The 12266-nt window shown below is 40.4% G+C and overlaps 1 protein-coding gene and 2 gene segments (V, D, J or C); 2 read left to right on the plus strand and 1 right to left on the minus strand.

Moving 5' to 3' along the window:
- LOC128374361 (immunoglobulin lambda-1 light chain-like) overlaps positions 1 to 12266 on the plus strand; it is a 168882-nt gene that overhangs the window by 56177 nt on the left and 100439 nt on the right. The gene's annotated exons all lie outside the window — the stretch shown is intronic.
- Positions 1805 to 4079, minus strand: LOC128374373 (Ig kappa-b4 chain C region-like). The segment is given in 3 exon segments: positions 1805 to 2288; positions 3170 to 3247; positions 4073 to 4079. Coding segments are annotated over 3 exon segments (420 nt in total).
- Positions 6995 to 7570, plus strand: LOC128374385 (immunoglobulin kappa variable 1-39-like). The segment is given in 2 exon segments: positions 6995 to 7046; positions 7263 to 7570. Coding segments are annotated over 2 exon segments (360 nt in total).

Raw genomic sequence — 12266 nt, forward strand, 5'->3', positions numbered from 1 at the left:
CTCTAAAATGGTTTCAACCAGGTTAAAAGCCAGCAGAGTCAATGTCCATTATAACGAGAAGTCTCTGTTTAAAAGGAAAGCAACCAGACCAGGATAGGTGACACACGAGGTTCTGAAGAGGATTCTTGTTGCAGCGTCGTAGCTTATTTCTGGTGGCTTGTCTCTCCCAACATGGAGGCCACCTGCAACACACAAAATCACTGCCAGTATCGTCGTTCAAACACCATCCACCCTCTCATGTGGATGTCCACACCAGAACGTTACTAACAGCCCAAAGGGATACTCACACACCAGCCAGAGCGTTGAGGCCCTGCTGCTGCGAGTGTGACGCGTCGTAACGTTCTGGATTTTCCGTCTCTCTCTGTCTCCGTCTTCCTCTCTGTCCAAGGTTCCTGGTCTCTCGCTGTCCTCTCTGGCTAAGCTCTGTCTCCTGCCACCGTGTCTGAACGGTCTTTTGTCCCACTTCTCTTTCCAGTCGGGACCCTCCTCCTCCGCTTTTGATTGGACCTGTGAGGGAGAACAGGAGAACCTCGCAGGTGCAGCGCATTCAATCATAAGGTGCATTCACTGGCAGTTGGGCAAACTAACACATGCAATAAAAACTAAAAACACACTAGTAAGAATAAAACACTAAAATAATACGACAAAAAAACAATAAAACCAGTCCCAACTGCCGTGTGACAGGCTTTAATGATTTTCCAACTGCTTGCAAAAACACATATACAAATGTATGCAGACGATGCAGTTATATCTACATCAGCAAACAACACTGAAGAGGCTGGTCGTATACTTACAACAGAAATGACTCACATCCACGAATGAAAGAAGTCATGTCTGCTATTGAATACACAAAAGACTGTATGTATGTACTTCTCAAAACAAACAACAAAGGACCTCACACACTCCAGCGTCTTTATGGGAGGAGAGGAGCTTGAACTTGTGGATGAGTTCAAGTATCTAGCGGTCACCCTAGATTCCTCCCTCACCTTCAAGAGCCACATTACAAAGATTAAGAAAACAATACATTTTAAATCTATTAGGCCATCCCTAGCAACAGTCACACATAGAGTATGGGTTTACTAACTGGTCACTTACTGCTGCACTCAGTCAGATTGAAGCACTTTACAAGAGTGAAAAAACATTCTCCATAAAAAAACTATCATTTCATCATTGCCACACACTACTGAAACATAGCCTTCTCAGCTTTGACAATTTCAGAAAGTTTAAGTATGCCTGCTCAATATATAAAATCTTGAAAGGCCTAGCACTGCCCCCACTGTCTGATTATGTCAAACAGAAAGACAAGAACTACACCAGTAGGGCCACTACAAGAGGGGCCTGTATAATCCCACTCAGGCGTACCGCATGTGGACAGTCAGTACTCTCCGTTGCAGGTATTCACATCTGGAACAGTTTACCCTTCATGATACGGGACTGTAACACGTATGACACATTCAAATTACATCTAAAGAAGTGGCTTAAAAATAACCAAATCTGTAATCACTGTTAACATGCAATGTCTGTTTTGCTCGTTTGTTTCTTTTTTAATCTTACTTATTTATTATTATTATTATTATTACTATTATTATTATTATTGCTCATTTTCTTCTTTTTCTGTTTGTTCTTCTTCTCCCATTTACTTATTCATGCCTTTCTGTCACTCGATCTTTTTCATTGTGTACTTTACTATGTCACTGACAGCACCTGGAAATCAGCACTATAGCAATTCAACACCTTAAATGTATTATTATATTTATGATAATAATAATAAAGCTGCAAATATCATTGATTTGATGAACACGTCTTTATTTTCTTGAAATATTAAAATCAACAAGCAAGAAACATCATTACTGCAACATTTAAAGAGACAGAGGGAGAAAAAAGCAGAGTAGCAGAGATCAGAGTGAGAGCAGTAGCAGAGTAAAACCAGTAGCAGAGTCCCAGTGAGTCAGGTCAGGACTGGGAACACTGGTCTCTCCTCAGTGTCTCTGAGAGTGGAGTCTGGGAGCCCTGGGTGGCCTCACAGGTCACAGAGCCCACCTTCCCCCACTGGTCTGCAGTGAGCCTCAGGGTGCTGCTCCACCTGTAGTGGCCGTCCTCCTGCAGCACCCCGGGGCTCCTGCTCTGCTCCCAGCTGCTGCTGCTGCTGCTGCTGCCGTCCACCTTCCAGGCCAGACTCCAGTCTGAGGGGTAGCCCTTGTTGGCCAGACACGTGAGCGTGGCCTTCCCCTGCTGCAGCTCCTGGCTGGAGGGGGGCAGCACCGTCAGGGTGGGGGCGACTCGACCCACTAGAGGATGAGACAGAGAGACAACATGAAGAAAGTTCATACAAGGAGAAAATAAACTCCACCCTGTTGGTTGCAGCAGAGGAGGCTGCTGGTTCTGTTGCTCTTTCTCACATTGGATCAAACTGGTCTTGGCTGTTTCACTTCCCTCTCTGAGCTCAGTAACCATGGCAACAGACAGGCATCACTGATGAACCATGGCAACAGACAGGTTTCAGTACTAAAGATAAAAAGTTTCAAACTGAAAACTCCTACTTTAGTTTCAGTAACACACTTAAACATCAGTGTTAAACCATTTCATGTTATGTATTACAGAAAGAATGAAACACTTTTACTTGAGCATGTGTGAGTTTGAAATGAGTTTTTTCTCCTCATTTACACATTTATCAATACTGAACCATCAACACAGACAGACTGCACTACTGACTCATATTTGAAGTGCTGGAAAATGAATCCTTCTAAATAAGCATGTGTTTAAATGACCTCAAGAGATATTATGGTATTCATTGTCTATAGTGAGAATAATAATGATCATTAAATTCATGAATCTGAGAGGAAGACTGAGTAAAACACATGAAATGTTTCCAGATAATAAGGACACAATTATGAGTCAAGTTATTGTCTTCAATAAGCAGCTGTACTTTTAAAGAACAATATAAATAATAAGAATGTAGAAACTGTCTGAATTATCATTTCTGTGTAACTAAAGACTTTTTTCATCTGATGTATTTTTATCTGTATTACAGTGAAGCCTGTAGTGATCACTGCACAAATATTACATTTATAAAACTACAATCCAAAATATTGAAGTAAAGCCTGAATTTATTGACTGAAAACATAATAAATGATGAATCTGAGATGATTTAGAAGTTAAATGTACTTACAGTTAACTTCCAGTCTGGTTCCTCCACCGAACGTCCACCACAGTGATACAAACTCATTGAGCCGTCGTACAAAAACCTCTCACTGTAGAGAGACACGGCTCTCTGACTTTGACACAAACAAACTCTACTAAAACAGTTCCTGCTTCAAAAAAACTATTTATTTTATATGATATCCAATTAAAAAGTGCCACATTTTTTCACAGTTAATCACATCTTTACATATATATTGTTAAATTTGTCAGAAAGTGAAATTGTTCCTTTAAATATTAAATTAAATCAGACAGAAGATGTACTGAAAGAAAATGTGTCTGCTGTCATCAAAGCAAATCTACATAAAATGATCAGTGACACATTATGAATCAATACTGTGATAAGTTGATTGATCCATTGATTAAACAGCATCATCAGAGTAATCCAAGTCCCTGTTGGAGTCAGTCAGAGCATTTCCATAGAGAGCCACTTTGCATCAGCAGCACCATGCTCCAGTGCTCTGGGAGAGTTTATAGTGCTGAGAGTTGAACACTGGATGACTGACGGCTGTCCTTCATGACAACAGAAGCCACAGAAATCCTCCTCATCAAAAACATGAATTTGATCTCCATCCTCATCTGGACTCTCCTCTGCTGCTGCTTCACAGGTAAAGTCCAGAGAATCAAACTCCTCTCCTCTATGAACATCCGTCCCTCTGAAATGAAGCCCACAAAACCATGATGCTGCTTTATGTTTTTGTCTCTGTATCCTCAGGGTCCAGAGGCCAGTACACAGTGACTCAGCCTGCAGCAGTGAGAGCTAATCTGAGAGGATCTGCAACCATCAACTGTAGGGTCAGTCAGAAAGTTGATAGCTGTAGCAGTGCTAACTGTTTAGCCTGGTACCAACAGAGAGATGGAGAAGCTCCAAAACTCCTCATTTACTATGCTACCACTCGAGTATCAGGGATTCCAGATCGTTTTTCAGGCAGTGGATCAAACTCTGACTTCACTCTGACCATCAGTGAAGTTCAGGCTGAAGATGCAGCAGTTTATTACTGTAAGAGTCGTCATTGGCCCGGCAGTGATCTTGTGTTCACACAGTGAAAAAGCGTCGTACAAAAACCTCCCTCAGTCAGACTGAACAGAAACTGAACTGACTGCTGCAGCTGGAAGCTACTGCAGAGACTGATACAGTTCACTGAACACACACACACACACACACACACATACACACATTAAAAGTCTCAACCATAAAGGGACGTAACAAAGTTTATTTAATAAAGCAGCTTTCACATATCAAGGTGACAAAGTGCTTCACAGGAGTAAAACTGTTCAAGAAATCAGACCATGAAATAGTAGAATATCAGATATTATGAAATAAACAACAATAAAACATAAGCAACAACATTCCTTAAAAACACACAAAATACAAACAGTAGACAGCACAAGGTGAGACAAAGGCCAGTTTGAATAAATGAGTCTTCAGCTGCTTTTTAAAGGCATCACCAGAGACCACAGATGGTTTGTCTATAGGAAGAGCTTTTCACCACTTCAAAGACACCATCACCTTTGTTTTCAGTTGAGCGCCAGGGTCAACCAGTAAGCCCTGCTCAGAAGACCTAAGTGATCTACTGCTGATATAAGGATGGAGCATAAGATGGGTGTGATGTGAGTCGTAGAGAGGTACAACCAACAAATCCTGATCCTAACACCTCACTGCCCCCCCAGTGATAAAGATGTGTATAAGCTCAGTGATAAAGGAGGGTGTCTGACTACGTAGAGCTCTAAAAGTCATCACTGTGTGTTTCACTGATTATGACATTAATTGAGGGTCCGTTAAAGAAACCAGGACAGGTGGGACATGAGAACTTTTGAAGGATCTGCTCAAAGGCCAGACAATGACACTGTGGACCAGGGATGTGAAACACTAATGAAAATGAAGTTCTAACAGTTTACATGGAAGAAATAAATGTGTGAATGATCATCTTCATCTTAGCTTGAGGTACATGGGTCTAAGTTTAATAAGAAGTCTCAAATGGAAAGAAACAGAAGTGAATCAAACACTTCACATGTTGGTAAAGAGTAATGCCTGTTCAGAAGGGACACCTACATTTCTGATGGTAGATTTAAGAGATGATTCAATAGAAACATCTGAAAACTTTAATAAGAAGGAAGAAAATGCATCAGTACCTCAGACATCTGCTCAGACTGACACCTCCATAAAACTAGCTCCATGATATCTGATTATACATCAGTCAATCAATCAATCTTTATTTGTATAGCGCCAAATCACAACAAAGTCATCTCAAGGCTCTTTCCACATAGAGCAGGTCTAAACCGAACTCTTCAGGTTCCATTTAAAGAGACGCAACATTCCCACATGAGCAACAGTTGGTGACAGTGGAGAGAAAAAACTCCCTTTAACAGGAAGAACCCTCAGAACCAGACTCAGAGTGGGAGAACATCTTTTAACAGGAAGAACCCTCAGAACCAGACTCAGAGTGGGAGAACATCTTTTAACAGGAAGAACCCTCAGAACCAGACTCAGAGTGGGAGAACATCTTTTAACAGGAAGAACCCTCAGAACCAGACTCAGAGTGGGAGAACATCTTTTAACAGGAAGAACCCTCAGAACCAGACTCAGAGTGGGAGAACATCTTTTAACAGGAAGAACCCTCAGAACCAGACTCAGAGTGGGAGAACATCTGCCTGGACCGGTTGGAGTAGAGAGGAGAGAGAGGAAGGAGAGGAGGAGAGTGGAAGGAGAGGAGAGAGAGGAAGGAGAGGAGAGAGAAGTACATTGAAGGTCCGGGACTGGAATCTGTTATCGGACGTCTCCAGGCCCAGATTACCTGTGAGACCAGAAAGCACAGACAACTCCGGGGAAGAAGTTTAGCTTATTGAATGCATTAATAGAACATGAATGTTAATGGATATAGATGGATGGATAGAGAGAGAGAGGGAGGAGGAGAGAGGAGCCCAGTGCATCATGGGAGTCCCACGGCAGTCTAAGCCTATAGCAGCATAAACTCTGCCTCCTGTCCTAGTTTTAGAGATACTAGGAACCACAAGTAGTCCTGCATGCTGGGAGTGCAGTGTGCTAGTAGGTACATAAGGTTCTATAAGCTATTTAATCCTTATATTGTCTTCTTTTTTTGTTACACAGGGAGTCCTGCTGGGTCTGGTGGACCCATTGCATTTTGAGGCTTTTAATTCAACGTAATCAAACCTTTTTTTGTTAAAATACTCAGCAGATATTTACTTCATCCCAATTACAAGTAATATAAAGAACACATATGTTAAATTTGTTCCCTTTACCTTTGTTCAATCACATTAATGAATAGAAATGTCACTTGTTTTTTGATTATGTTTTTAATTAAAATCAGCAAAACAAGAAAAAGTTGGTTGAAAATGTTTTCTGATTCATGTTCCTCAAAGAAAATGAGCAAAGGCCAATAAATCTTAATTTGAAAAAAATATTATTTGTGTCACTTTTCTTAAGCTAAAAACTGAAAAGGAGTCCCACAGACCTGAATACCTTATAAGGGTTAAGATATGATGGAGACTGATCATTAAGACCTTTGAAAGTGAGGAGAAGGATTTTAAATTAAATTCTAGATTGAAGATTCTGAACCTTCATCCTCCCTTCTTTCAGTCCTTACTGTGATGAAGCAACTTTAACATCGACATCGACTTTTGAGAGGAAACAGCATGATATGTTGAGGACAGCTACAGTTGACTGACTCTGTGTGTTTGCATATCTGTCCTGCCTCTCTGCTCCCAGCCGTTAAGAGGCCAGTGTTGATCAGTGGCTGTCCAGACCTTTCAGAGCCACTGACACGCCGCCAGCACAATGATGATGTCACTGACTCTACTGCTGGGCACCCTGGGGCTCCTTGTTCAGGGTGAGACTCTCTGCTGAAAACTTGGCTTCAGGATGCAACCAGGTTCACCACAATGATGTTCTGCTGTGATGGAGAAACACTGAAACAAGCAGCATTGACCTTCTTCCATCTATTCTCCATGTTAAAGAAATGATACTCTTCTGTTTTCATGTTGATCATCTTTCTCCAAGCTGGATTTGTCTCAATAAGCCTTCTCCTCTTTTTCATGTTTTCCAGGTTCATCAGGACAATACATCCTGACTCAGTCTCCTGGATCTCAGTCTGCTGCTCCAGGACAGACTGTCACCATCAGATGTAAAACCAGTTCAAGTGTTAGTAACTACCTCCACTGGTACCTTCAGAAATCTGGAGAAGCTCCTAAACTCCTGATTTATAGAGCTACAACCCGTCAGTCTGGAGTCTCAAATCGTTTTAGTGGAAGTGGATCAGGCACTGACTTCACTCTGACCATCAGAGGAGTTCAGGCTGAAGATTCAGGAGTTTACTACTGTCAGCAGAGTTGGAAGACACCGTTCACACAGTGATACAACGTCGTACAAAAACCTCCCTCAGCTGGAGAGGAACTGATCTGACTCAACAGCTGCACTCAGACCAAAACAACAGAGGTTTGACATAAAAGACATCACTTATTACAACAATAACTCTATAATTATACTTTTAGTTATTTAAAGTAAGTATCATTTTGAAGATTATTTTGTTAATTTCAAATTTCTATTAATGGATAACCATCATATCATACCATTATTATCCACAGTACAGTAACAGTAATAATAATGTACTATGAATAATAATAATAATAACGATGATCATCATTACACATACATTATGCATAAAAACATACAATAGCAATCTTAATAATAGGGGTGAAGAGGACATTACCATTAAAAGCAATTGCATGATTTTTTTGAGAAAATAAAATAGTGAATTCTTGAAAATGCAAAATGAGTTGATAATTCGTATAGTGTTGGGTAAAATGTTCCAGTCCGATGGAGCTTTAAATTTAAAAGCCTGTCTACTGAGTTCTTTATTTGTTTTAGGAAAAAAGAAAAATGGTTGCTGGGTGTGTCTGAGAGGATATGGGGATGTGAATGGGATTAAATATTGTTTTAAATAAGGGGGACAGTTGAAATGAATACATTTAAAGATGAATTGAAGCCAATGGTAATGTCTTCTTGAGTTGAGTGGTAACCAGTTCAAAGATTCATACATGGAGCAGTGATGTGTTTGATATGGGCACCTTAAGATAAATCTGCAGAGACTATTGGAGATAGAATTGAGGGGTTGAAGATGTGTTTCAAAAGTGTTCTGATAAACAATGTCAGCATAGTCCAGAAACGTTTAAAAGAAAGCAATGGGTCAATCCAGAGGCCAAGATATTTAAAGGAGGTAACTTGATCAAGTGGTGAGCCATCAATGAAAGAAATGATCAGATCTGAGACATCACTGAGCCCTGACCTGGTGCCAAACAACATGCTACATGATTTCTTTTTATTCAGGATTAGTTTATTTGATGAGAACCATTTCTGAACTGAGGCAAACTGGAGTTGTAAAGTATTTTCTATAACAGATTTATTATCACCAGTTGTATATATTATGGTGTCATCGGCATATAAATGTACTTGATAAACAGAGCACATTTTTGGAAGGTCATTAATAAAAATGGAGAAGAGGAGTGGTCCTAAGGATGAGCCTTGAGGTACTCCCTTCGAGACAATTGAATAGTCAGAGTGATTTTCATTAAAATTTACACACTGTCGTCTGTTATGAAGGTATGAGTTGAACCAAAATAAACACCAATGGAATACAGTTTATCAAGAAGTAGATAATGGTCAACAATGTCAAAAGCCTTAGTTAAATCAAGAAATATTGCACCGGTAAGTTTGCCGTTTTCAGAGGCAGTAAATACATCATTGGTGAACTTTAACAGAGCTGTAGTTGTTGAGGAACTGGGTCTGAAACCAGATTGGCATGGAGATAAAATATTATGGTCTGTAATATAGTGTGATAATTGATTAAAAATTAATTTCTCGAAAATGTGAGCTATAGAATTGATGATAGAAATTGGACGGTAGTTATTGACATCATGTAAGTCTCCTCCCTTATGGAGTGGAGTAACAGTGGCACATTTCCAGGCAGAAGGGAGGGCAGATCAGAGGGGGTTGAGGGCAGATCAGAGGGGGTTGAGGGCAGATCAGAGGGGGTTGAGGGTAGATCAGAGGGGGTTGAGGGCAGATCAGAGGTGGTTGAGGGCAGATCAGAGGGGGTATATCAGAATATTTGCTGCTAAATTGATAAATGTAATCTCAATGCCTTCTGGTCCAGGTCCACAGTCAACCTTTAGTTCATTAATTACACGTTGAACTTCAACAGGTGATATTTCATGAAAGGAAAAAGAACTATTACTGGAAGAGTTACTAGAGGGAACACATGTAATAGATGGGTCAAACACATGGGAGCTACCTACAGTTGTAAAGTGCTGGTTAAAAATGTTTGAAATAACTAATGGGTCCTGAATAATGTTATTATTGAAACGAAGCTGGGTACTGGTGCTTTGGTTTGACTTGTTGAGGATATTATTCATATTTTTCCAGAAATGTTTTGGTTTATGCATATTTTCAGATAATTGATTTTTATAGAAGTCTGATTTGGCATTACGTGTTTTTGTCTTACATGAATTCCTTAGTAATCTATATTTTTCCCAGTCAGCAGCATCCTTAGCTTCTCTGTAGCTCCTCCAGGCTTTATCCCTTTGTTTAAAAAGGTTAATCAGATCAGAACTGATCCAGTGTAAATGACCTTAATTTCTCTCCATGGGGCTTTTATTAAAAGTAATGCAAATGTGGACATCCACTGTTTTATTGATATTTATGCGTGTGTTGTGTACATAATAATTTTCAGCATACTGGTATATAGACAAACAGCAGACAGATGTGAAGGACACCATGCGTTACCCGACTGCCTGGTATGTCCATTTATATTGAGGAGAGATCAGTTTTTGTACATTTAATGGAAACACTGCTATCATTAAGAGAGATTAATATGATCATTATAATAATAATAAACCTGCAAATATCATTGATTTGATGAACACGTCTTTATTTTCTTTGAAACATTAAAATCAAAAAGCAAGAAACATCATTACTGCAACATTTAAAGACACAGAGGGAGAAAAAAGAAGAGTAGCAGAGATCAGAGTGAGAGCAGTAGCAGAGTAAAACCAGTAGCAGAGTCCCAGTGAGTCAGGTCAGGACTGGGAACACTGGTCTCTCCTCAGTGTCTCTGAGAGTGGAGTCTGGGAGCCCTGGGTGGCCTCACAGGTCACAGAGCCCACCTTCCCCCACTGGTCTGCAGTGAGCCTCAGGGTGCTGCTCCAGCTGTAGCGGCCGTCCTCCTGCAGCACCCCGGGGCTCCTGCTCTGCTCCCAGCTGCTGCTGCTGCCGTCCACCTTCCAGGCCAGACTCCAGTCTGAGGGGAAGCCCTTGTTGGCCAGACATGTGAGCGTGGCCTTCCCCTGCTGCAGCTCCTGGCTGGAGGGGGGCAGCACTGTCAGGGTGGGACGGACATCACCTAGGAGACACCAATCACATTAGAGGACAGGGACCACACAGCTGTCAAACACCAGACACTTGGACACCTTTACTGTGTGAGAGTGGATTTTCCCCTTTAAGGAGTTTGTGTCAGATGGTTTTTCTGCTCCACCAGTCACTCACTCACACATTGTTTCACTTCCCTTTAAGAAACCTCTCATGCAGATCAGCACAGAAAGAATCATCGTACAGTTTGACCTGAAATATATCAAACTGCACTGCAAATAAAACTACAAGATTTCATAACTTTCTCATCAAAATCATCACAAATGTTAACAAAGCATTACATTACAACACTCACTGGAAACATAACCAAACACAGAAGATGAACTGACCACCAGCTGATTTCAAACATCACTTAGCAAACTGTTCAAATGACTTCAAACTACATTTGAAACAATACAGAGATCAGAAATTTGGCACATTTTCAAACACCCATTGTTATCATCACTCTGCTTCATTTCATTTCAACAAGTTATATTCCAATCAATGGTAAAAAACTGAATCTTAAAATGTAAAATGATTGTTAGAAAATCACTTTAAAATGCATCTAAATCTTCATCTTTTCTACATGTCAAGTTGTTAAATGTCAGTATGACAGGAATGTGTAAAGAAAAGTTTAGTGAAGCTGCTCTGAGTTATCCTCCATGGTAAAGAAGGAGAAATACAACATCAATACTAAAAGTGCTCTTAATAAAAATGACATTTTTATCTACTGTAAGCATTCAAAAGCTTCATTCAAAACACTATTTTACAATATTGTATTTATCATTTGAGCAGAAACTTACTTCCAACATCCAGTCTGGTTCCTCCACCGAACGTGTACCACAGTGATACAAACTCATTGAGCCGTCGTACAAAAACCTCTCACTGTAGAGAGACACAGCTCTCTGACTTTGACACAAACAAACTCACTAAAATTAGACTCTTGTTTGGAACATTTTTAACGTCATTTGACAACTGACAACAACACAGTGATACGCATTTCATATATATGTCATTTTATTTAAAATATGTTCATTTTTATTGAATTCATATCAAGTGTTTGTGGTAATACATTTAAATAGAACAAATTACATTCTGCTGTCAATACACATGAATCCCAAACCACCTTAAAATGATCAGTGACACATTATGAATCAATACTGTGATAAGTTGATTGATCCATTGATTAAACAGCATCATCAGAGTAATCCAAGTCCCTGTTGGAGTCAGTCAGAGCATTTCCATAGAGAGCCACTTTGCATCAGCAGCACCATGCTCCAGTGCTCTGGGAGAGTTTATAGTCCTGAGAGTTGAACACTGGATGACTGACAGCTGTCTATCATGACAACAGAAGCCACAGAAATCCTCCTCATCAAAAACATGACTTTGATCTCCGTCCTCATCTGGACTCTCCTCTGCTGCTGCTTCACAGGTAAAGTCCAGAGAATCCAGACTCCTCTCCTCTATGAACATCTGTCCCTCTGAAATGAAGCCCACAAAACCATGATGCTGCTTTATGTTTTTGTCTCTGTATCCTCAGAGTCCAGAGGCCAGTACACAGTGACTCAGCCTGCAGCAGTGACAGCTGATCTGAGAGGATCTGCAACCATCAGCTGTAAGATCAGTCAGGATGTTTATGTTGCTGGCT

Source organism: Scomber japonicus, chromosome 15, assembly GCF_027409825.1.
Source record: "Scomber japonicus isolate fScoJap1 chromosome 15, fScoJap1.pri, whole genome shotgun sequence".
Classification (NCBI taxonomy): Eukaryota; Metazoa; Chordata; class Actinopteri; order Scombriformes; family Scombridae; genus Scomber; species Scomber japonicus.